The 26,466-nt window shown below is 45.1% G+C and overlaps 1 protein-coding gene across 1 annotated transcript; it reads left to right on the top strand.

The window, feature by feature from the left end:
* Positions 1–908: 908 nt before the first annotated feature.
* GPR78 (G protein-coupled receptor 78) lies at positions 909–6,953 on the top strand. The gene is made up of 3 exons (XM_074991712.1): positions 909–1,576; positions 2,090–2,203; positions 6,716–6,953. Exons 1-3 carry the CDS (start codon positions 909–911, stop codon positions 6,951–6,953), a joined length of 1,020 nt encoding a protein of 339 aa, XP_074847813.1.
* Positions 6,954–26,466: the final 19,513 nt, after the last annotated feature.

Below are 26,466 nucleotides of genomic sequence, written 5' to 3'. Positions count from 1 at the left end.
AGGAGTACTTGTCATCTGTAAAACTACAGACTAACCAGACTCCCCCTCTGAGGTTTCGGAAGGTTAGTCCAGGGCTAACAGGTCCCAGGTTGTGCGGTCCATTAACACTCCCAGTGGGAGATTTCTTTGCTGTGGGGAGGATGACCCAGGGGAGATGATCCACACACCTGAGCGCTGACTGCAACTGTGAGCTGTCGGAGGAAGTAGGGGGAATGATGCCAGAGAAGACATCACTCAAAAGGAGCAGAGGAAACCTGCTATGGGGCCAAGCTACAGCCCCAGCCCCTCTACCCTCCCGCAATAACAACTCCAGCCAGCCGTCACACCTAGTAGCATCCCGGCGTGCCTCGCACAACACCAGCCACCTTGCCTGCCCTTCTTGCTCCGAAAGCGTTAATACCTCCTTGGCAGCTCTGGCTGCCCGGGTCCTCCCTCTGCCGCGCGAGCGGGAAGTTTCTCTCTCCCTGCCTGGCCGGGGGCTCTCGCAGACGGCCACAGCGAGGGAAGAGGGGAGGCCAGGCTGCGGCTTGCAGCGCCCCGTCTGCGCATGAGTCACCCCGGGAGGCTGGGGGGTTGAGTATTTCAGCGGCCGAGCGCCGGAGCCGGCGGGCGCGGGGCAGGTGCCTGCGCCGGGCGGGCGGGGAATGGAACTGCCGGGCGGCCGGGCGCGAGTCCCGCCTGAGGCTTGACGCGGGCGGCTCGGATGGGCTCGCTTCAGCACCCTGGACAGCGCCGGCGGGCCGCTGGCTCGCGCTTTGCGGCCGGCCGGGCTTCAGCTCCACCCAGTCTCCACGGACATGCCTGGGAGGCTCCGGAAATCCCCCCGAGAGGCGCCTGCGAGCCCCCCTTGCCAAGCCCCTGAAGCCGACCCCCCGCTCAGCCAGGGGCGCATGGCTAGCTGGTAAGCGATGGACTTGGCGGGCGGTCTCTTGGCTCTCTTCCTCGTGCTTGTGCTGGTGGTTTCTCTGCTGTCCAACCTCCTGGTGCTGCTATGCTTCGTCTACAGCACGGAGATCCGCAAGCAAGTCCCCGGGATCTTCCTGGTGAACCTGTCCTTCTGCAACCTGCTCCTGACCCTCCTGAACATGCCCTTCACTTTGCTGGGGATCCTGAGGCACCAGCCGCCTTTCGGTGACTGCCTCTGCAAAGCGGTGGGCTTCCTGGAAACTTTCCTCACCTCCAACACCATGCTGAGCATGGCAGCCCTCAGCATCGACAAGTGGATCGCCGTGGTGTTCCCCTTGAGTTACACCAGCAAGATGCGCTACAAGGACGCCGTGATTCTGATGAGCTACTCCTGGGTCCACTCCCTCATCTTCCCCTTGGTCTCCTTGTTTTTCTCCTGGGTAGATTACAGCAACGTGTACGCCTCTTGCACCTTGCACCTGAGCGAAGAGACGGAGCGGAGGAGGTTTACAGTGTTCACCATCGTCTTTCACACCACCAGTTTCATGCTGTCCCTGATGATACTGTGTTTCACCTATTTAAAGGTGCTAAAAGTGGCCAGGTTCCACTGCAAAAGGATAGACATTATTACCATGCAAACGCTGGTTTTGCTGGTAGATATCCATCCCAGGTAACAGGGGCGTGAGGGGGTTGTGGGCCGGTGGGGGTGTTAATTCCGAGGTGTTCACGGGTTTTAAATCACCCTGGCTCTAAGGGGGGAAAAACCACCCCTGGCTTGTTTTACTGAGCACTTTTTGACGTTTTCATGGGTGTCCTGCAGACAAGGTGCCCCCTTCTCCTGCAGCGTTTCTCTCCTAACTTCAAAGGCTCTTGCTTAATGAATGAATCTGTTGAGAAACCTGGGGCGGGACAGTGATGGGCAGCCTTGTTCAACTGCAAGTTAATGTTCCCGGAACAGGCAGGACCCGAGCTATCGGTCAAGTAGCGGGTGTCCCTGGGGCTAGCAGCATCCCGAGGAGTTGGTGGGTTCGGGGCTTTGGCTCCGTATCAGACCCTTCATCCCCCGTTGCCGGTCGGCACCTGAAAGCACGTCTCCATGGAGGATTTTATTGCTCGTGCTACTTGGCGCCAGAGTCTCCTCGCTTCTTGCCTTAACTCAGTGATTGCTCTTTTCCCTTTCCAGCGTGAAACAGCGGTGTCTTAATGAGCAGAAAAGGAGACGGCAGCGTGCTACTAAGAAAATCAGTATTTTTATAGGGTCTTTCGTGATCTGCTTTGCACCTTACATTATCACCAGGTCAGTACTGCCTGCCTGTTCCGGGAGCCTTCGGGGCCATATGGCATCAAGAATGAGCTGCCCTCAGATCCTGGGGCAGCAAAAAAACTTTGAGGTGCTAAAAATAACCAAACCAAACCAACCTTCCTTTAGGAATCACTAGGGTACTGGGGTGGACCAAAGGGGCTAGACTGGAGGAAATATGAACCTATAAAGCCAAATCATTCTAAGCCCCATTTATAGGTAAAATGATTAAGTAATATAAGACTTTGTGGTCTTAGAAGGTGTTTGTTTACAACAAGGTATAGATGCCTCCTGCAGAAAATGGGGGCTGATAAAACTGGCACCATGTGCTCATTAAATCCCACTGAGAGGGGTTAGCCGTTAGGGTTACCAACAGCACCTCCCTTACTATAGTCCAAAGACAAACTCAGGCATTGAAGGATAAAATAAACACTTGAAGCAAAGATATTTTTAATTAAAAATAGGCTTTTTAGAGGTTTATAACTAGATCCTCAACTGGGTGAAGCTCATTGACTTCAAAGGAGCCACAAAGATTTACACCAGGTGATGATCTGGCTCAGAGTTTCTCTGTCTAGATATATTATTAATGAAATGCTTAATCTAGGGTTTGTTTCTGTGCCCACTGAAGTCAGTGGCAAAACTCCCATTAACTTCAATGCTGCAGGATACTTTTCTGGGAAGTGCCAGCTCCCAAATACTAAGACAGAGCCAGTTTAAATTAGAGGTTAGTTAAAATGTCCAATGGTGTATATCACCATGGTAAAAGCCAACAAAGCTACACTGATTTATGCCAACTGAGAATCCAGTCAAGTGTTCTTAACGTGGATGAAATTCAGTCATGATTTTCAATAGTGACTAGTTTTTTTGGGCACCCTGAATTTCTGGAAGACCAATTTATGATAACTTGAAGGTTCTTGATTTTCAGAACATGTTGAGCACCTGTCTCCTTAAAATCAGTCTCTTTAAAGCTGCACCAGATTGGAGACCCAAACACCTGGGCACCCAAGCCAAGTACTAACTTTTGAAAATCTTGAGTATGGTATATGGATTTTGCATAATTCTGGCCATATTCTTTCCTCACCCTGTTACTACCCCACTTGGCTTCACTGGGACAGCTGGGCCAAGGAAGGATTTGATGGACAAAACATATAGATTATTCTCAAATTTTCCCTTCTTTGCTTTTGAATGTTTTAAGCTTTGAGATGATGCATTTTATTATTTCACTTTTTCATTAGCTGAAAGGGGTTCTTGCCTGATTGGCTAGGCATTTCCTCTTCTTGCAGAAGAATTGTTAGGAATATTAACTTGATACCAGAAAGCTAAAAGGTTAATTGACTAATGTTCAATACCTTATGAGTCATTTTTCTCTTCACGATTGTGATCATCAAGCCATAATTCAATACCAAGCTAAAGATGGATTCTGCCATCTTAATTTATGCTGTATTATACCCTATTCAGCAAATTCCAGCATCCAGACACATTTTAATTCAAAAATAGTTCCCACAAACAACTGAAACAGAAAGCCATTCCAATCTTCACAATCCACAGGGTGTTTTGTAAATGTCAGCTAATGCATTTTCTTAATGCATTAAAAGACACTGCATGTGTCAGTGGAAAGAAAGTTAAAATGCACTTATTGAGGGGTGAATTCTGTCCCTATGCTTTCGGCCTCAGAAAGCAGCAGAGTAGAAAGGATTTGGGAAGGGTTGTGTAGGCATCTATGAGGGATTCTTGCAGGGCAGCATGCAGGGTGAGAGCAGGGGAAGATTGGGTGGGGCTGGAGTATTTGTTGTCATGCCAGTATTTCTCCATTTGATGAACTGTGTCCACAGAAACCACATCAGCTTTTGAATGAGAGCAGCCATCATAGATGCTTTGGGATACAGAAGTCCCCAGCGCATAGCCTGGCTCCTCAGGCTATGCAAGGATATCTGGGTTTGCCCCTAACTGCAAAAATATTAATGAGATTTTGGAAATCAGCAATAAATTCTATCCATTGGGACTAAACCAAATGGATGATGGTCATCTTTACTATAACAGACTTGCCGTTATTACCAATGCTCTAACTGTAGACAATGGGAGTTTTCCCATTTACATTAGATTCAGATTTGGTCCATTGAGATTAGGATTTGGTCCATGGAGTCTATTATACAATATACACACGTGTGTGAATGAATGCATACATGTGCACAGACATATGGCTATATATGGTTCTTCTGTTTGACAGTGATCAAGGAAAATATTCAACAAATTGAACATCGATACCATACATGGAGGTGATATCCAATGGTAGATAAACTGAGCAACCTTGTACCATGTGATAAATTGTAGATCCATATGATACACTTAGTTGCAGTGCACGTTCTGCTTGCTTTCTGTCATTAGTCCATCTCCATAAGACATTCTAACAGTTCAAGCCCTGGAGCAGCTACAGACATCACTACCTTTGCAAAAGCACTTGCCAGAAAAGTGTTCTTTCCTCCCCATCTTATGCACACACAGAGCCCTGAGGTCCAAAGTAGCCAAGATGCAGTCCTGGATGTGTGCCACATTCTATACAATTATAACTTTAAAATGCAATATTTTTCAGTCCTGATTTTGGGGATTAGTCTACAAGAAAAGAAAAAATTCTAAGCTTCCCAAAGAGACCAAGAGCTCATTCCTAGCCTTGGAAGTGCCTGGCATATCACATTTTGAAGTCATGTGTTAATATTTAGGAAGGCTATTTAGGTCACTCTCAAACACATTGTTGGTGCCTTTTGAGATCTGTGCAGTTGGCACTCTGGTAATTAAGGCCTTGTGGGTAATTACGAAAAACTGTACAAATAATTTTGTAAAACCCTCTCCACTTTCTTAAAAGAGCTTATCATTTGCAGGTATGACACACATGGTTTTATAATGTATCTATTTTGTTGTTACTCAGAAGAGATGACCTTCTTAATTCAGTTATGGTTTCACCATTCACGATTAATGCGCTCATCCCAGACTCATGTTGATAAAACTTTTATGCCCATAATTCTAAACCTGTGATTCAATGGCTACTGGTAATTCATGGAGCTCACCTTGGTGAAACACAGGTAGCTTGTCACAAAGCAAAACCATCTCTTCCTTGTTTCAATCTGCTAAATAACATTAGCAGACTGTTAAGATGCATATATGGCTGTCTACACTACAAAAATGACTTCAAAGTTGCCTACTTCAAAGTACAACTTCGAAGTAAACAACTTCAAAGTAGAGCATCTACACACACCCTACTTCAAAGCCAAACTTTGAAGGAGGGCACTACTCCATTTCCAGGGATGAAGTAAGGACTTTGAAGTTGGGCCCCTACTTTGAAGTAAGGGGAAAATGTGTGTAGACTCTCTGCTGGCTACTTCGAAGTAGTGCCTAGCTTTGAAGTTAACTTTGAAGTTAGTTCCTAGTGTAGACGCACCCTTTGTGTTCCTAATTTCATGTGTCCAAGTAAGAAATTGCAATAGTGGCCACAAAGAACTTCATGATTACAATAGAGAGGGGAAGTAGGCTGTGTGCTCGAGAATGAGGGCAAATGTGTATGAAACAATGGCTACAGTTATACTACAGGGCTCTGTTAACAAAAGTCACTGTCAGGAGAGTATTCCTGAAAAAAATGTTGTTGAGAGTGTGGCCATACATAAGAGCCAATCAGAAAAGAGCTCAGCTCTCTCAGTCCAGCTGCTCTCTCAATAAAACAAGCACCTGGAAGCACAGCAGACAGGGCTGCCCATTCTTGTGGATGCCCTGTCTGTCAAGAGGAGGACCCCCTGAGCAGCCACACAGCTGTATTGTCAACAGACTCTGTCAACAGCAGTGTTACGCCTCGAATCTTTGCATCAGAATGCTGCCAGTGAAAACCATTGGTGACCAAATGCATTGCGTGTGCATGCTCCACAAGTTTTGTTGACAAAACTGGGGTTTTGCCTTCAAGACTTGCTAGTGTAACTGTAGCCAATGTGCGTTATGTTGAGGTGTGTTGCAAGATATAAATCCATCATGTAGTGTCTCTCTTTATATAACCTTTCACAAATGTCATTAAGTGAGGCTATGTTGATATATAGCTCAATATTCTCTAGTATATATTATGTGTCTTTCAACAGCCTGCCTAAGAAGATGGGAGGAGCCAGGAAAGCAAAAACTTGTCAGACAGCAATGCAATCTTGAATATATTCCCAATTGCTAGGACATCTCATCAAGAATTAGGTTTAAGGTTTTGGAAGAAGTTGCTAAACTTCTTTGCATACACAACATAGGAGCATGTGGCTTCAGTTCTTAAATACATAGTTAAAATACCTTCTCATCCTCATGGCTGTCTTTGCTCAGGAAAATCTCCCATATATTTATCTGTGCAATAACTGCAGGATGTTCCCTTCTGGTACTGTGTAGCGTAAAAATTAATTCTGAAGATGCTATTATTCACCAAAATGTGAGTTGAACAGTTTGCTAGTCTGGATATAACATTCAGCTTTTCTTCTGTTTGTAAACGTTTAACAGGTTGATAGAACTTCTTCCTTTTGTTACCATAAACTACTACTGGGGGATTGTAAGCAAGTGCCTCACCTACAGTAAGGCTGCATCAGATCCATTTGTTTATTCTCTTTTACGTCAACAGTACAAGAAGGTCATGATCAACATAGTCAATAGAATACTTAAAAGAGATCTGTATCCTTCATCTGGCTACAACAGCTCTCTCGACACTGAAAACGATTACTGTTTGCATAGAACATGCTAACATCGTGGCAGTCATTAGCCTTCAAGTTAGGCCAGGCTTTTGCCACCACAAGGATATTACCTGATCTATCACATGTTGACTGGACAATGGTGGTATGAAAGCTGGATTCCTGCAATACATTTGATGGGGGGCTTTCAAAATAGGGTTTTCCATTTTCTGCAATTAGTGCAGAACTGAGCAGCATAATCTCTGTCAGGGATGGGCAGAGGCAATTGTGCCAAGCCACTGCTTAGCCCTCTGCACTGACTGCTTCTTGGTACGTGGATGGTTTAACTTTTAAGGCCTATAACATTCCAGATGTCATGTCCTGCTATTTTACTGAAGATCCAACATCACACTCTTTTAAAGAAAATGATGGGACTGCTGGAGCCTAGGGCAGGAACGCATAGTTGGAGCACCATTTGTACAGTACATTTGCATCTGCAATCCAGGATATGTCTTAGTTTTAGAATATTTTAAATAAGTATTTTAAGTAATGGCTTGCTGCACTGATGCCTAGAATGGGTATTATGAATGGGCACTTTGAAAACAAGAGTATTATTTATGATAAAGCAACATGATTGTAACATAGACTTTAAAAAGTGATAGGTGTATTCAATATGCCATTATTTTATTAAACATAACCAAAGGCCGTGTATCTAATGTACAAATATTTAGCACTTTTGCGCTATCACATAAAAACAATAATTGCAGTGACAGCAACAAAGACATAATCAGAGTTTGGTTAACAAGCAGTATAATTTATGTCACTGAGCCAATTCCACTCAACACACCTTTCATTAGGAGGAAATCAGATCAATTAAACTATAGAAGTGATACTATATTTAAGATTTTTTTTTATTCCAGAGCTATCCAATAACATATTCCTGGATAAAATACAGTAATTCTTTTTCAAAAAAATAAAATAGGGAAAAATCTTTCACGCAACACTATGGTATGAGCTTGGCCTATGATTTACCTATTTCATTATTGTATTTTTGACGTCAGAATGTTGTTAGATATTGGAGCAGAGATACTGCCAGCCTCCCATATAAAACATATCAAGGAGAGAGGCAACTGTGTTATCAACATCATGATGATGAGGATGAGGATTGTGATCATTACTATTATCATTAATCTGAAATCTTTTGGAAAATGCTGGAACTAATTGTGAACACAAATCCATCAATCATGTATGAATGAGGAATATTCTGAGGAGCTCAGTAAACTAATACTTTGTAGCTAAATGGAAGCAATTTTGAAACATCTTTAAGAAGCAGAAGAAAACATATAAGATGAACTACAGAGTTCATTTTTACTTTTTAGATTATACTAGCAGTTAAATTAGAGCTATAATATTGGCCTTGATCCTGCAAAAAGCTGAGGATTCCAGTTTTGTTTCAGCAAAGCATTTAATCATGTGATTTACTTTAGGCACTTACCTAAGTCCTATTGAAGTCAATGGGACTGAGCACATGTTTAAGGTTAAGTATATATTTAAGCACTTTGTGGCATCAGGTGCTCAGCAGCTTGCAGGACGGAGCCTATTATCTGTAATCTGTGATGATTAAAGGCCTGTTGAAATCTCATTGAAGGCAATGAAAAAGCTCATCACGCATAACACATACAACGTCATCATATTATCCTCTGCTTTCAAACTCTGAGGCCTTTCTAATGTGCTATTGCCATGCAAGTAAATTAGGCCTCTGTGTTCTGCATCTACAGCTCGCTGGTATTAAAGCTGAATGTGATATCATGTTATTGTCTACTTAGTAAAGTATTTGTAATCTCTTTAATTTTGTGTAAATACAGCATTTCAGAAAAAGTATTTGTAAATGACATGTTCAGTTTTCTTTTCTTCCTTCTCTTGTCCTCCCTCCACTAGTCTAATGAAACCTGGTGTTTAAATCATTTATAGCAACTGCGTCAGCTGGTTAACAATTAGACATCTCTTCTGGAGGAGGAATGGTGAATGTTAATTTGTTTTAGAGTCAACCATTTTTGTGCCAAAAAGTTTTGATGTGCTCCAACATCTGTCCCTACAACATTTATCTGTAAACTTCTGTAAGTTTGACAATAGCTGCAATGTTTAGCTGGGCTATAGTTTTTTAAAGAAAATACTTCTCCCTTTGAGTATTACATTCCATAATTAGCTGAATGTATTGCAAACTGTGACCTCCAAAAATATGGAAATGAATAAAAATATTATTTGTGTTTATATTTTCTAGTGTTAAATGAATATGAGAGGGGAAACATAGTTTAACAATCCATGAAATCAGGGTATCACTCTTCTAAAAGTTGTGAACAAAAGCATGGTGAACGCTTGTGCATCACTGTTGAAGTCAAGTGAACTGCGCTGATTCATATAATCTGAGAATAGAGTGTCATGCATACATTTTATAACAGAAGCTCAATCCAGCAAGGTGCTGAGTACATGCTGGAGGTACTTAGTATCTTCAAATCCCATGAACTTAAGTTCTTGAAGTTGCTAAGCGCCTTTCATGATAGAGCCCCAAGAGCAGATAATTCAGAAGTATAAATTAGTACTTGATGTACCTTGGTGAATAATCATCATTGCAGAACGATGACTGAATATGGAATTATCCCACCCTAGTCTGACTAACACAGAGAGATTTATAACTTCATTTTGACAGATGTATGCAGTATTCTTCTGCTTCAGGCTTTCTATATGAATACTACAGTGGAACCAGAATTCTTTAAGCATCATTTGTAATTCAGTTGTCACCGTGCACTTAGAAAGTGATCTTAAGATCCGGGACTGTGGATTAAATTTAAAGTTGCTTGAAAAAAATTTGGAACCTCTGAATGTTAATGTGTTAAAATCACACTTAGAAACAGTTATTAATTTTGTGAGATATTAAATACTCAATTAGACGAAAGCTCTTGAAAAGATACTGCGGAGAAAAATCCTATACTAGCAGGGATGACATGAGGGGCATGTTTTGTTTCGTTTTTCAAAAAAGTTACATGTGCAGTTGTGCATACAAAAATACCTCTGCTATCATGTGTGCAATTTTATGGACACTTAGCATGATTCAGGTATTTGTATCTGTAAGTGTCCTGGTATGTTCATAATTAATGTGGCTAGTCAGTGTGTCTCTTGTCATGGTTAACCACATGACCAGGTTACATGCACAGTTATACCTCTTGTATTTTGAAAAGCAGGTCCAAGTGAATCCCTCCAGCCTGTGGTTCAGCTTTTGTGCTGTACATTGAGAAAACTCAGAAGACCAAGGCAAGGATTTAAACCACCTCTGTGCCCTCCATATGTTGGCAAAATGGAAACTGACATTATTTATGCAGCCCACCAGATGTTTTAAATTACAGCAGGCTCCCTTCTCCCCTCTCACACTATCTACAGCAGTAACAAGCCAGAAGAGCAGCAGTAGAGAGCGCTATGAGTTGTCCCATTCTCATCTTTCCCAGTCCTCTCACCATTGGTATTCCTCTCTTACACAGATTTCTGCTGGGAGGCCAGCATTAGAGCTGGTGTGCAGAGTGGGGGGATGAATCATTCCTGAAGACTTTTTATGGTTATGCAATAAAACTTAAAGGCTCATAACCAGAATTGTGCTCACTCATTGTAAATGTAGTACTTAGGAATTATGGTATGTGAAATGGCAAAAAAACAAACAAACAAACAAAAAACAAAAAACATTTTTGAACAAAGCTTGTGTTTGCTTCTGTCAGATTCTCAGTTATTCCTTTTCTCATCTGCTCCTCACACGCACTGAGATAACAGAAGAGGAGCCTTTTTATAACCAGCCTCAGCTGGTTTTTCACTGGTTCCAGATGTCGTGATTGGCCTGGCTACCTTGAGTCTGTAAGCTTCCTAATTGGCGCCAGGTGTTTTAATTAGCCTGAATGCCCTGCTTGATTCTAACAGGTTTCTGCTGGTTCTGAATTGGATTTTGCTAGTTTACCTTGCAAACAGGGACCTATTCCATCCAGGGCTAACATATCTCCCTTCCATCAATCTTCTGTAGTCCTCTGGCTTGACCCTGTCACATTGGCTATACATGACGTTTGTGCGGGGAATCGATGTCTATCCTTCCTTGCATTTCTGCAGTTCATATTAGAGCTCAGGTTGGAATCTGTCACGCAGGCTGAACAAATACTGCCCATTTATTCATTATTGATAAAGACTGTTTCAAGCAAGTGAGGGAGAAGCCACCTAATCAGAGGGATCATGTGGGAGAGATGGGCCCTAAGGTTGGCCAAGGGATTGATGAAGCACTAAAACTATCCCATGTGTTAACACTTCCATATAACTGGCAAAGGGAAAAAGTGAAGAGGAGCTGTAAAACCTCTTTTTTTCCCCAGTAACACCCACGCCAACCAGGTGTCAATACTTTTGGTTTGGGAAATCAGTCTTGACTGCTATATCTAATTATCCATTCCAACCCCCCCAGGCTCTGATACAAGCATAAGGTATTGAGCTAACCTTAGGCCAACAGGGACATGAAATATGCTGGTCCCCTGCCTTCAGGGCTATGTAACTGGCTTCAGGCAAGTGTTGGGGCTTGTTTACTTGGTGCTGGCAAAGTGTGATAGAATAATGTGATTTGTAAAGTGATTTGAGATACTGTGCTCTAACTGCCCATGCAAGCCACACAGGTGCAGTCTAAAAGGGACCTAGTTTGCCTTAATGTGCTCTTGTAAATGCATTTGAATAGGACCTTGAATTGTGTTTGTTGTTTGGACTTTTTGTACTCTGCAAAGGAAAATACATGGTAGGAATGGTGCCCCTAGCAACTGTTTGTCAGATGCTGGAAATAGATAACAGGAGAGGGATCACGTGATGATTACCTCTTCTCTTTAGTCCATCGGGGGCATCTGGCCTTGGCCACTTTCAGAAGACAGGATACTGGGTTAGATGGACCTTTTGTCTAACCCAGTCTGTGCCTTCTTATGTTCTAATATTTAAATGTGGTCGATGACTTTGGATTATGTTGCGTGCTGTTTTAAAATATGGAAATTGCTACAGGATGCTGTATGATGCTCCGAAGAAGACATTGGATTGTGAGTCATGAAACCTTGGACCTGTTACTGACATTATACTTCCATGACTTACCTGCACTGTGCCTAGGCACCTCACTTATAAAATGGGCTTAATATTGTTTACTCACATTCATAAAACATCTAGGGTGCGTCTACACTAGCCAGCTACTTCGAAGTAGCCAGCACAATGTCGAAATAGCACATCTCGTGTCTACATGTGCCATGTGCTATTTCGACGTTGAAATCGAAGTTAAATGGTGAGACGTCAAAATCGCTATTCCCATCTGAAGATGGGAATGGCGCCATACTTTGACGTTCAACATCGAAGTAGGGCATGTGTAGATGATCCACTTCCCGCTACTTCAAAATAGCAGGGTCCTCCATGGCGGCCATCAGCTGAGGGGTTGAGAGACGCTCTGTCCAGCCCCGGCAGGGCTCTATGGTCACTGCGTGCAGCAGCCCTTAGCCCAGGACTTTTGGCTGCTGCTGCTGCAGCTGGGGGTCCATGCTGCGTGCACAGGGTCTGTAACTGGTTGTCGGCTCTGTGGATCTCGTGCTGTGCAGGGCAAGTGTGTCTGAGAGGGGCCCTTTAAGGGAGTGGCTAAGGGCTTTGCTGGCCCTTTATTTCTATGGGGAGCGCTTGAGTGTGTGGACACTCTGCATTTCCTTCTGAGGCAGCTCCTTTCAATGTTCCCCATCCTACTTCAATGTGGAATGTCGACGGCACCAGCCCTGGAGGACGTGTAGATGATACATGTCGAAGTAGCCTATTTCAATGTCCTTACTTCGAAATAGGCTACTTTGACGTAGTGTGCTAGTGTAGACGTAGCCCTAGGCCGTGTCTACACTAGCCGAAAACTTCGAAATGGCCATGCAAATGGCTATTTCGAAGTTTACTAATGAAGCACTGAAATACATATTCAGCGCCTCATTAGCATGCAGGTGGCCACAGCACCTTGAAATTGACACGGCTCGCCGCCGAGCGGCTCGTCCAGATGGGGCTCCTTTTTGAAAGGATCCCACCTACTTTGAAGTCCCCTTATTCCTATGAGCAGATGGGAATAAGGGGACTTCGAAGTAGCTGGGGTCCTTTTGAAAAGGAGCCCCGTCTGGACGAGCTGCGCGGCGGCGAACTGCGTCAATTTTGAAGTGCCACGGCCGCCCTCATGCTAATGAGGCGCTGAATATGTATTTCAGCACTTCATTAGTAAACTTTGAAATGGCCATTTGCATGGCCATTTCGAAGGTTTCGGCTAGTGTAGACATAGTCCTAGAGACAGAAATAAAGAGCACTTGAGTATGTGGTATTATGAAATACAGTGAGAAACTGTCTTCTTGCAACTTTTACACCTTATGCAGCATTTGTTCAGCTGCATTAATACAGGCCCTTTCACAGACCCTAATCACAAATAATTGAAGAGTAAGAGACAAAATCTTGACCTGGCTCAAAAACTGGTAAAGCCATAGGAAACTGAGTTGGAGGGGCTCATCCTGCATCATTCAGGTCAATAGGAATTTTCCCATTTACTTAAAGGGGAGCTGGAGCAGATCCATAGCGACTGGAAGCCAGGTTCATAAAGCAGGTGGGCACCTAATTCTCACCTTAGGTGCCTAATTCCAAAACGAGCAGTGCCACTGAGCTCCTTGATCCTCTGCTTAGCTGTTGCCCAACAATGGAAGTATCTAGAGCTCTTTGTGCTTAAGTTGCTGCCATTAAAGTTCCCTAGATGCCTACATTTCCTGGTACTGGCACTTATCTCCTACCTGAGACCCAGGCAGTTCCTCAAACTTGGTGGAGCTAGACATTGCCTATCTTAGCTCTCCTATGGGGCCCAGTCCATCCTCCGAGTACACCTAATTCCATATAACATAACTGGGCAAAAGAGGAGTAATCCTTTGTCAGCTTTAGTCCAGTGGTTTGGGAACTCACCCAGAATACTGGAGACCTGTGGTCAGCTCTCATGTCTACAGGATGCAGAGCAGGGATTTGTGCTTGGGTCCCTGTAGGCTCAGCTGAGTGCCTGTGGATGGAGGTGTTGGACATTGTCTGGCATGGAGGGAGAAACACCTTTTCACATGCAGACATTTGAGGAAACAACAGGTCTCTGCTGGCTGGGCTGATAGACCCATAAGCTGCATTGCAAGTGGTGTTGACACTGAGAAAGGGAGTTTTCAGCTAGGAGTCTACTGCCAACAAAGGCATACTGGAGGGATCACTATTTTCTTGTGACCTACAGCAATATATAGCAATACAGATGTTGTCATCTGGGAAACAACCTTAAAGCTCACCTTCTGCAGACCAGCTCTGCAGCTACTGTCCAGGATGTAATGAGGTGTTCTGCCTCTCAGGATGTTGGATGTGCTCCAGAGGTATCTTAGGAAGCAGTTAAGTTTGTTCTCCAGCCTAAGACCTGACTGAGGTCATCAGATTTCTGAAGGGTACAGGGCAGCATTTAGATAAATAACGTTCTCTTTCTCCCACTTCTCCTGTGGAAAGAACAGGGGATAACCCATGCAAACTAATGGCTTGGAAATTTAGAACAAGCACTACGTACAGTCATCCTGTAGACACTGCTGGCAAGGTAGATTATGGAGTTAAGTAGTATGGCTAGATCTTAAAAAGGTCTGGATCATATTAAGATTACTGATGGCAACTGTAGCTATGCCCATTATGGCCCTTTTTCTGCAATCTCTAATTAGGAAAAGCTCCTACTAGACTGAGATGCATAGAGGAATAGCAATAAAATGGTGTGGTCACCTTTGGAGATGGCCAAACTGCCTCTGGTCAGCATAACCAGGAAGGCCATGCTGTCCATGCTTTAAGCAGTGGGATGGGACAGAAACAAGGGGTACAAAAGGCAGGCTCTGTAGCTCATATGGGCTGCATCTGCAGTAGCAAGTTTTTTCAAAAAAACAAAACAAAAACAAAAACAAAACAAAAAAACCCCAATGGAGTATGTACACACAAAACGTGCTCTTTTGATCTGATATTGAAAGAACAGGGCCCTTTTTCCAGTAGTCCTCTTCCACTCCCAAATCAGGAAGAGCACCTTGTTTCGAAACTTTCTTAAAAAAAAAAATAGTGTTGAGATGCTCTGCGGGCCCGTCTTTCAAAAGAGGAGTCCTCCAAGGCGCCATACAGTTGGAGCGCAGAGACAGTCTGCTCATCACTATTGGAGCTCTATGCTCTCTGCATCCAGCCATCTTAAAGGTGCAGGGAGCCCTGAAGACCCCTGGCAGGAAGCTATAAGTGTGGAGGCAGCAAGGAGAGAACCTGAGCAGCTCCATGCCCCCACAGCCACCGCCTGCAGTACAGATCCGCCCCACATCAGCCAGTCAGCCACCCTGTGACACCCAGAGGCTCGCCAGGGAGCCTGCTGAGGAGTGTCAGGAGCCCGTCCTGGCCACAAAAAGGAGGGCCCCCTCATGGACAGAGCTCAAGCTTTGGGATCTCCTGGGACTCTGGCATGATGAGGAGATCCTGTAGATGATGATAGGGAAAAGGTGGAATGGCACCACCTGCGACTAGCTGGGCACCAGACTCCATTGCCTGAGGACATGCCACCAGGACCTTGAGTGCGCTCCAAGGTGGAAGAGCTTTGCCAGGGGTATATCTTGGCCGGGGGTGCAGCCAGACACTTGGGTGAAGGACTATTCCTTCTACAGGGAGCTGCATGGCTTCCTCAGGGTGAGGACAGTTTGCCTCCAGCACTGTTTTTGGCACCGTGCTGTAGGAGCCCCCTGCAGAGCCAGAGGAGGAGCCAGGGCTGGACTAGCAGCAGCTGGGACCTGTGAGCCATGTCACCATGCTGGAGCCAGAGCCAGAGGCAGAGGCCCTGTCAGATGACTCAACTGACTGGACCCTGGTGATTGCTGTGCACTCGGGCTCACTGAGCTGGGTGACCTCCCAGCCAGGCATCTCTGGACATCTATGAGGGACCCTCCAGTAAGTGTCCAGCGTCTCACACACCCCAGGGCATGTGGGGGGCTGCCACATCTGGAAGCAGAGCAGCCACATTGGCAATGGCCTGACTCTATACATACCACTTAGGAGGGCACCATCCACATGCGGGCGTGCTTGCAGGTGACACTCAGCACTGCCTCCTGTGGACAGTGTTGTAGGCCACACCCATGTCACAGGAGGGCTGGGAAGGGCCAGGCTGTGCCTGACTTACCCACTACCTATGCGGGGACCCATGTGTTCCTGGGGCACCCCCCTTGCCCACTAGCCTGTTCCCCATGGGGGCCGCAACAGTCAGCCCCATCCCCAAGGCAGTGTGGAGTCCATGTGTGGCACAGCCCACCATGCAGGGCACACATGCCACTGCTTCTGGGACATCCTCATCCCTCAGCCACGGGATGGGAGCTGCTGGCCACGAGAGGTGGGGGGGCACAGCCCACTGCTGTGGTGTGAAACTGACATTCCATCTCTCACTCTCCTTCCACTCTTTCAGCTGCGCCATCCAATGGCCTAGCGAGCCCCACTATACCTCCAAGGCTGGCCAGCCTCATCCACAACTTTGGGCTGGGAAGTCCAGAAGTGGTGGTGGAAACGGCTGGGGCACCCCCACCACCGGTGCCCATGTGGGCCCGCAGGTGGAGGGGACATTGCTGAATCAGGGTCAATGATGCCCCCTCTGCCACCAGTAAGAACTGGTGGAGCAGTGGCTGGGGATGGATCAGGCTGAACTGGCTTGGCGGTGGGAGGATGAGTCCAAGCTCGTGGGTAACCTGTGAACCATTTGCAGAGCCCTGACTGACGTCCATGAACTGTCCCCTATGGTCCTGGCAGGGCTTGCTGTCCATGCAACCCCATACATGGTGTTTCCTGGCCCTTTCTTTTGAAAGAGTGGCTCAGGCTGCTCCCTTTTGAAAGAGCAGATCGATCTGCCAGAAGCGGGAGGATTGACATCACTGACAAGTGGAGATCTACCCATGTAACTAAGAAGTAATTTCAGCTAAGGGTCAGTGCTCACTTAGGCACAAACTTCCAGATTTCCTCTGGGGGCTGTACTCCTGCTGTGTCCTAGGCCCTGTCCCTATACCACCTCTTCCCCAAATGCCTCACCTCACCCCATCTCTTTCTGCTCCTGCTTCACCCCTTCCTCTGAGGGTGTCCCATATTTGTTTGATGTCCCCCTATAGTGAGGGAGGGCATAATCTAGAGGGCAGGTCACATTCTCCCCCATGACCAGTTCTGGGGTCACTGTGCTCTCCCCACCCCATGGTACCTCCTGGGGGACACTTTCTCCTCCCACCCCCTCCTACCCCCTGACATGTTGTGATGCTTTCTCTGGTGGGCAAGACCCCAACTGTGGACCAGGAAGGAACCACTTTTAATGCTGGCCCATCCTGGTCAGTGCTCTGCAGACTTGCCCTCTGGCTGCCTGAAAGCCTAGTTGAGAAGGAAGCGTCTTCTGCTACCAACCTGGGATTGGCTGTTGGGGAATCTAGCACCCAAGATTAGGCAGGGAGTCGAAGTCACCTCCCCTGCCAGAGTATCTCAGACAGCCAATGAACAGGACTGAAGAGAAACATCTCAGAGGCAGGCAGAGGCTGGTCCCTTCTGTTCCACTCCCAGCGGCTGGGTGATGCATCACACAGCCTGCCTCTTGCTCCTCTCCCTGCCCCTTCAGTGCCTCCCACCTGCTGCCATCACTGATTGGTGGCATTCCAGAAGCACTGGAGGGGAGTCAGCTACAAGCAGAAGGGCAGGGTCTGCCTCTGGCTGGGGGGAATGGTGGGAGGAGAGACCCACCAGGAGGTGCTCAACACCCACTATATTTTTCTGTTGGTGCTCCAAGCCTGGAGCACCCATGAAGTTGGTACCTATGAGTGTTGATATTCCAGATCCTGTTTTCCTATGAAAACTATCCTGCTATTCAGCCTCATTTTCTTTTCATTTGTTTTAATCCAAAGACTTGTGCCAACACTCACTTGGGCCATCATTCACAATTCTTTCCTTCCAGAGTTTCATATGTGCATCCAATACTTGTAAATGGTTCTTGCTTCTGTCCTCAGTCATCATCTGGTCCAAGAAAACATATATACTGAAGTTCATGTAGTGCTTCCCGATAAGTCAGTCCCCCAAGCCCTTTCTTATTTTTGTTGCTCCTGTACAAGTTCCTTGCAATTTGTTTACTTCTCTGATGCTGAAATAACCATGATTGTGATGTTTTAATGACAAGATGATACTGAGGGAGTGATGCAGAGTAGTGTTGATAAGTCTGAACTTTGTTTTCTAGGTTGAACCACATAAAAGGGGGCTTCGAGTTCACTGGATACTGTTACAACAAACATTTTTTTTCTCTTTTCAGGAGCAGGATCCAGTGAGTTTCCTGATAATACAGAAAACCCTCAATTTAACAGACCTTTATGTAATGGACTTTGGAAATAACGGAAGCTGTTGGTGGGTAGCACTGCTGAGGGTGCCGTTGAGCTGAGGAGTAGGGACAGCATCGGCATTGGCTCTGGCACATGCATGCCACATCCCTTCTCGCCCATCCACCTGCCCTAGCACATTACCCTTGAGCTTTAAGACCTTGCCCCTGCACCAGTGGTCTTCACTACACCTTGGCACACGCTGGCCATGTGACACAGGGTTGATGGCATGGCCCTGGCACTTGGGCTGGTGCTGGATGCACTGGCTCTGCTGGCATACGAGTGGCAGTGGCAGTAGGCCCCATGGTGCAAGTTGCTCTTCCCCTCATCTGATGCAGCGAGATAGCGGAGGAGCCTGGGGCCTGCAACGGGGTCAGGGCTGGGCACCTGCCCTGCCTCACCCCACACCCAGAGTGTAGCATCAAGAACAGCAGCACAGCTCGCCCCCTCCCCTGTGGAACAAACCATTGCATCTCACTGTGAAGGTGAGGCACCTGCCACACACAGCCCTGCCTGGCAGCACACCCCCCGCAGGGCAGCCATTCTGCATGCCTGGGTCCCAGAGTGCTGCCAAGTGTGCTGTGGCTGGGGGTGGGATTTCTCCTCCCTTAGCCCCAGGTGCACAGAACGTGTTGGCACCCAGTCACCACTGCCTGCAATGGTGAGCAGCAGCCACAGAGTGGGAGGTTGCTGCCTGCTGGCAGTCTGAGAGCAACAACCATACTCTGCCTTCACGTAGGTGTCTTGGAGCTGGGAACTGGAGGAGCCACAATGTTGAGTGCGCCAAGAGCTGCAGGAGGTGGAAGGAGTCAGGCCAGCGTACAGCTCCTCTCCTGGTAATAGGGAGAGGGAGATGGAGAGGTAAGGGGGAGAATGGGGCAAGAGGGCGGAAGGGAAGAAGTGGAGCAGAGGACAGGAGTGAGTGATGGGCTGGGAAGGTCAGTACATTGTCATACAATATGACCATTTGCATATAACAGACTTTCAGCATTAACTTCCCCCTTCCCCACTATTAGTCCATTAAATCGAGGGGTTACAATACTCAGGCCAGAATTACTGCATCTGGAGCTCACTGTGCACATGGGTTCATTAGAAGGAAGGGCAAACCTATAAAGGTTTGACCCAACGCCTATTGAAGCCAGTCAAAAAGCTCTCATTGCTTAGGAAAGGTAAATCTACCTTTGTGACAGATGACTATTCCCTTACACCAAATATCACAACACTATTCAATATCCAGTCCCAAAGGACCAGTGACTTAATCCAGATCAACTGCATCTTATATCTCATACCATGACAATTTGTGTAGCCAATCCTATAACAAACTATCTAAAGATTTATTAACTAGGAAAAGGAAATTAGAGGTATTTACAAGGCTAAAGCAAATAAACATAAACACAATGAGCTGCAGTTTTAAGTTTCAATAGATAACAGAAACTTCTGTGATAAGCAAGCTCTCTGTGTCCTTTATTGAGGCCAAGTTCTGGGGACCTTTTGCTTAAGCTCAGTAATCGTTGCCCCCTAGAGTCCAAGAAGCATAAAAGATACACATTCTTCTTGATAGGGCCTTCTATTCTTTCTCCCCTCTCCTTCAAGTTGCAAGATCAGCTAGTGGGAGGAATTCAGTTGCATATGTCATCTTCACAGGGGTTGGGTGATGGGAAAACAATGAACAAACTCTTTTTTGTTCACTGATGTTCCCCAGTGGTTTGTCTGGTGTTGATGGGTCACCTCTTGCTAGACAGGAGAGAACACCTCCTGTGGCAAACTAATATTTCCACTGGTTAATGCTTGTTTCCTGACTCAAGATTTGCAATTATAGAGCACACATTTAAACAGTACCCTAATAATATGGAATACAGGCATTATAAGTCAGACCAATCCATGCAGCACCTTACAAGCATTCTATAAAGTTCTATTCATTCTATAAACCCTAAAGACTTTTTTGATAATTCTAATTCTTGTTACTAATACATATTCAACTACATTTTCCATCCATTTGCAGAATAAATTTTATGTCCACTGAGGCATGTGTGGCTGTGCACCACCAGTAAAAACACATGCTGTTAGCTGTGAGCACTCTGCTAATTGGCTCGACAGCATCTTAATTCCCGTAAGAACACTTCACATAGTAAATAAGCTAGTCTGGTTACAGCTTGGTATTTGTGTTCAACTGGGCACTAAGGGCCCTTGCATAAGCTGGCATCTAGTTAGCCAGTGTCAGAGCACTAACTCCAGCTAGCCCTGGAGAACATTCTTACATCTTTTGACTGAAAAGGTTGATGAACAGAGAAAGAAAGTAATTGAACAGTGCCTCAAAATAGGAACCAGATCTTTTCTCAGAGAACTTATATTAATTTTTAATATTCTATCTGCAATCAGGAGATTTTTAATATTCCATCTGCTTTGGTTCACAGCCCCAATCTTTTTGAGCACACTTATTTTCCCTTGTTTAGTTCTGAGGTGCTCAGACTTATGCACATTTTTGATCAAATTTTAAGAGAGAGAGAGAATCTTCACACATGGTTCTGATCTCACCTAATATCCCAAACTGGATGCCCATAACTTCCCTTAACCATGCTCATGCTAGCTCACTATATACCCCTATAACAACATAGAAACATTGAGGAGGTTAGATAAAAATAAATGCCCTTTGGTGGCTCTGCGAGGAGCATTGGCTTTGCAGATAAATTACTCAGCTGCGACTTACAAGTTCTGGGTTGAATTTCCAGCTCTGCCACAGATGTCTTATGTGACCTTATGCAAATCACTCTCTTTCTCTCTAAATATCAGTTCCCCTCAGTAAATAATATTGATTCTTCTCCTCCACACTCTGCCTGGTTGTTTTTCTAATTAACTTGTAAACTTCCCAGAGTAGGGACTGTTTTGTGCTATGGATACAATGCCTATCACAGCAGTCTGCAACCTGTGGCTCTGGACCCACATGCAGCTCTTTAAGGACTTTTTTGTGGCTCCCAATGCTATAATTGTAAAATTTTAGAAACCAAAAACCAAAAACAAAAAAAACCCAAAACAAAAAAATCGCTCCTGATTATTTGATAAATGGTGAATGTCTAAAAGTCCAACAATGAATAACTCATATTTAAATAGCAAACAATATTTGATCTCAAATTGTTGGGTAACTCCCCCTTTAATATGAGCAGTATTTGGGGGATATGATACAGTATGTGTTTTGATCATGTTGCTAATAAAGTCCTAATTTTGAAAAGGAAAAGGAAACTTGCCACCTTCCTACTGTGCAGCACAATGTGCATTCTAAGAAGGAAAACTGAAATTAAATGTGAAGTAAAATTGGCATAATTAAAATAGGTTCACAAGTGAAAGTCAGGAAGACAGTAGTACAAACATGCATGTAAAGTGTGAAGAAACAGAATATGCAAAGAGTTTGTGAATGTCCTGCAGGAAACATTTATAACATTACAAATGATTGTGTGTGCACTGTTCTTAAAATAGAGACTACAAAAAGTATGGTCTGATGTTATTAATTAAGGACTGAAACTGGTGTAAATAAAATCGCGTATCAGTGGTCGACTGCTATGTCTAATGCAGACATAGCCTTAGAATCAGACCTTTCTTGTGTGTGTGTTGTGAACTATGGAGCGGCAGAAATATCTTAATTTCAGGTGGCCTTTAATTATGGTCACGGCTTATTGACTGTGGTCAGAGAGTGAGGAATGGATGTGACATAAGTGACATAGCTCAGTTATCAGAGGGATAGCCAAGATAAAACAAAAAGAAGTGCTGTGGCACCTTACAGAATAAGATATTTTGGAGCATAAGCTTTCATGGGCAAAGATGAAGCAGGTCTTTGCCCCCTGAAGCTTATGCTTCAAAATATCTGTTAGCCTATAAGGTGCCACAGGACTTCTCGTTGTGCCAGTTAAAAGCAATAGTAACATAGGCTATGTCTACACTTAACGAGAATGTCGACGGCTGCTATGCAATTTCAGGTATGCCAGTTGTGTACCTAAAATCAATTTTGCAGCCATCGAGATTGGTCTTTATCCTCACTGCAGAATGTCGATGGGAGCACTCCTCCGACCGACATTACTTAATCCTTGCGACATGCAAGAATTCGATCTTCTGCAGCGAGTGTAGACCTAGCCACTGCCTCCTGTCATGTTTGCAATAAGCAAGTGGCTTTACTCAAGTCATTCCCAGCTGCGAGTTATTCTGCTGCATCTTACCAGAGCCAATAGAATCTTTGCATTTCAGGTTTTCTTGGCTAGTAGTGGACAATGTGTTGGCCTTGCAATTAATCTAAATACAGAAGCAGAAATCAATGCACCTCCACCCCAGGCCCCAGCCACTTGGAAGGTTTAACAGTTACCAGAGGAGCAAATGGAGACCATTGCTTCTAGTGTAAACACTTTTTTAAAAATCCCAAACCAGCAAACAGTTGTGTGCTTGTGTTATTCTTCTGCCAGCTGGAGTTGGCAGTAATGTTGTTTGCATTCAATGGCTAGGGGTTCCTCTTAACAATACAAAACAGAACTGGCTTGAGCCATCACCTAGTAACTGGGGGAAACTTAACATCAACTGTGGGTGCATCTGCAAGGCAGTAGTTCCCCTCAATCAAGCACTGAGTCTGTGTATAACAAAAGTGAACCCAGCATAAATCTGGGGAAACATAACAATCACATTCAAAAGCATGTGACCATAAGCAAACCCAACCCCAGAATATGTTGGGCAGTGACCTTTATCTGAGTCCAATGAATTAATGTTCCTTTTATCTACACTACATGATAAAGTCAATTTTAAGGCAGTTAGCTTGACTTTACAATGTCACTTTCTTCACTTTGAATGCCATTTGGTTGATTTTAGGGAGCACTGAATTCAGTACTATTACAGCCACAAAGAGAATTGGTGTAGCACCAAGTCCAAATTTAAAAGGTCAAATTAATGCTAGCGTGGAAAGGCCATTTCCTTAAATCAGCTTTATTGGCCTCCAGAGATGTCCCATATGTATCCCAGAATGCCCCACATTTGTCCACTCTGGCCACTTCCATCTCCGCTGGTCTCCAGGTGAGCAGGAAGTATGTAACAGAAGCCTGCAAATTTGAATTCAGCACCAGGGAATCTGGGAAATTGAAGTGGGCACTTGGGCACATTTTGAATCCATTTCTTTATGATCAGTTTGGTGATCACATCTACCAGTGAAAAAAACAGCCCCAGCATGGGGTGGTGGCTTCTCTCCTGCACATGATAGAACAGGAGAGTCTGAGATTTTTTTTTCCTGCATTGGCACCAGCCCCTGTCCCACTGCTCCATATGGCAGCTAGGCTACAGGGGTCATGTTTGTATAAGAGGCCAAGAAACTTCTTTTCTGTGATTCATATATGAACCGGGGCAGCCCCCTTCCCCCCACAGGCACCATGCATTCAGGGTCTATCCACTGCCCAGCCACATCAAGTGGCTAGCCCCTGACCTAATAAAAGCATGTGCCTGTAATGTAGTTCAAACCATGTGCCAGACAGCACCATGTCTTGGCTTGTACGCAATGGAATGGAAAAGATTTTCCAAGAATGGAAAAGATTTTCAGGGGCTGCCTGTCACCGGGGCAAATCTACTCCTTGTGGCAAAGATTTGCGGGGGCTGGCTTTCACCAGAGGGAATGTCTCAGCTGGCCCTTCAACCATCTCCCCCAGAACAGCCCTTATAAAATGTGGGGATGCCACCCCCTCCCCACAGTCATTGGCATTTGGGGTCGTTCTTCTCTGAGAAAACCACTGACGGGAACCTGTCAACTGGCCCTTCAACCAATTCCCCCCATTATATCCTTCATTGAATGTGGTGCCAACTGTAATCTGTTCTTGTAATATTTTCACAGAGGGTGTTTTTGGTAGAAGTTGCACCGTTCTGCCCAGGCAAGGGTGGTATCAAAGGCGGGAAAAGTGGCTGCGGGGGCCAGTTGAGATGGCACAGTCACCTGGATGATCTCAGGGCATAGATCTCCCATGTGGCTTCCGTTGAGCTCCATGCCCCATGTTGGACATGTCTATGTAGTGAAATGGGAAGACAAAAATCCTTTCTAACTCAGTGCACCACAAATTGTCTTCTTTTCTTTCGTGACAATGGGGAGCTGTAGGCTTTTCCCCAGCCTGAGGGATTTGACGTTAGCTGTTATGGTTTGTACTCTTCTACACTATAGTATACTACCCCTCCGATACTCCTACATTATAGTATCCTATTCTTTCCTCAACTTTACTGTTATCCTACTGTACTTCAGGCAGATTGGTCCAGAAATAGCGCACTCTGACGGCATCCATCATCACTGTGTTGCACTTCAGCAAATGGCCTGAGTTGTGGCAAGCTTTGGAAAAATGGTATAAAAATTTCTTTGGCTGTTTGTTTTCAACTGTGGGGTGTGGGGAGTGTGGGGGGAGGGGGCAGATATCACAAGCAGTAATCTGGTGCTGTAATATTTTCAGGGAGGATGTTTCTGGTTTCAAGTGAGAGTGGTGGTGGTGGGTGGAGGGCCAGTTGAGATGACACAGTCACCTGGATGATCCTAGGGCACAGAGTCATTCTGGCATGTGGGTATGACAGTTCCCTGCCTGGAGTGCTAATCGGCTGATCAGGCAAAAAGTCATACCAAAAGGTGTTCTTTCGACGTGCTGGTGGTGGTGGTGGGAACAGACACACCAGTTTATGTGATTCAGTCACCTTCGGAAGTCAGCCTATTGGGTTGTCTTTCTCCTGGGATTCCCTACTTTTCCTTCTTTCCTTCTGAAAAAAATGTCCATTTGCTTTCCATGGGAGGGGAATGAGAGCAATGCAATATGGGAGGATGACATCATATACCCACAACCACTTGCGGGGCATTTTTTCTCCATACTGCACCAGCAAAATAAAAAAACAAAACAAAACCCAGAATGCTATGGGCCTGAGGGAACTGTGGGATAGGTTCCCACAATGCACTACTGCAACAGTCAATGTTTGGCAGGTCAGTGGGGCAGCACTAACTCAACTCTGTGGGGAGATGAGGATGATCAAATTGAATTTATAAAAAACAGCATTATAAAATTGAATTTAATCATTTGAATTTATATTGTAGTGTAGACATAGCCTAAACCACATCACTCTCCTTCCCTGCGGCACCTTTCTCATCTAGCAGTCCAGGGCTAGCAAAGACCCAGTGCTCAGGAAGAGATTTCATGGTTGTTCATCTCCTTTCCCTGGAGTGAGGAAAGGGAGCACCAGGCAATGCCTCTGATGCTGTCTCTGCAACTGGTTCATGGTGGCTGCTAGCTCTCTGCTACTGCTGGCCAATGCTGTCATACCCATATACTCTTTTCTACTTACCTTAAAAGTAAATGTGAACCATCCTGCACTGTATCTTCAAGGACAGCTTAGGCCAGAAGGGAGAATCTATGTAAATGAGGACAGAATTTGGTCCACTGAGCTGTAGTTCCCTAAATAAGAGAATGAACAAACTGCCTCACACTCTGCATGCATGGATAGCGCTTAGCATATATAACTGGAATACGGTCTCAGATGGGATTGCTAGGTGCAACTGTAAAGCAGAACACTGGCCATCTAACATTCTGAGCTGCTGATGCTCACAAGGCAAAGACAGTCAGATCAAGTACAGTGTTTCTTTCAAAAGTCAGAGGCCCAGATCCTCAGCTGGTTTAAACTGGAATAGCTCTGTTAAAAGGAGCTGTTTAATACCGCTAAATAGGATGTCATTCATTGCACATGATAATCTATCTGTTGGGAAAGGCAAATGAAGTGCATATGACATACAATAAAATTTTAAAAGCATAAAATATTTTTCAGAAAAAAAGCCAATCTAACGTCCTGGCTCCCTGAATAGCTCCTTCAGAGAAATAACTATTGCTGTGGTTATTTCCAAAAGAATCTGAAAAAGTATTCTCAGAATAACAGCCAACCATTCCTTTAATTTCATTAGTATTTGACATTGGGGTCAATTTGTTAAAAAACAAACAGCAGAGCTAATGCAGCTGCTGAAAGCTGGATACAGTGGTTACAGAATGCTTTGGCAGAACTTAATAAACTGGGCTTCTGTTTGCTGGATCTGTGTAGCTGTCAGAAATATAAATAAGTACAGGGGAGGAAGCTGTGGAAAGGGAAAGAAGGAGAAAAGGGA

Source organism: Carettochelys insculpta, chromosome 4, assembly GCF_033958435.1.
Source record: "Carettochelys insculpta isolate YL-2023 chromosome 4, ASM3395843v1, whole genome shotgun sequence".
In the NCBI taxonomy this organism is placed as follows: domain Eukaryota; kingdom Metazoa; phylum Chordata; order Testudines; family Carettochelyidae; genus Carettochelys; species Carettochelys insculpta.
This window is presented reverse-complemented; position numbering and strand designations above follow the sequence as displayed.

Coding starts and splice junctions, on each gene's coding strand:
- GPR78 (XM_074991712.1), top strand. CDS start 909: ATGGACTTGGCGGGCGGTCTCTTGGCTCTCTTCCTCGTGCTTGTGCTG. Junction 1,577..2,089: donor CTGGTAGATATCCATCCCAG/GTAACAGGGGCG, acceptor TTCCCTTTCCAG/CGTGAAACAGCGGTGTCTTA. Junction 2,204..6,715: donor GCACCTTACATTATCACCAG/GTCAGTACTGCC, acceptor AACGTTTAACAG/GTTGATAGAACTTCTTCCTT.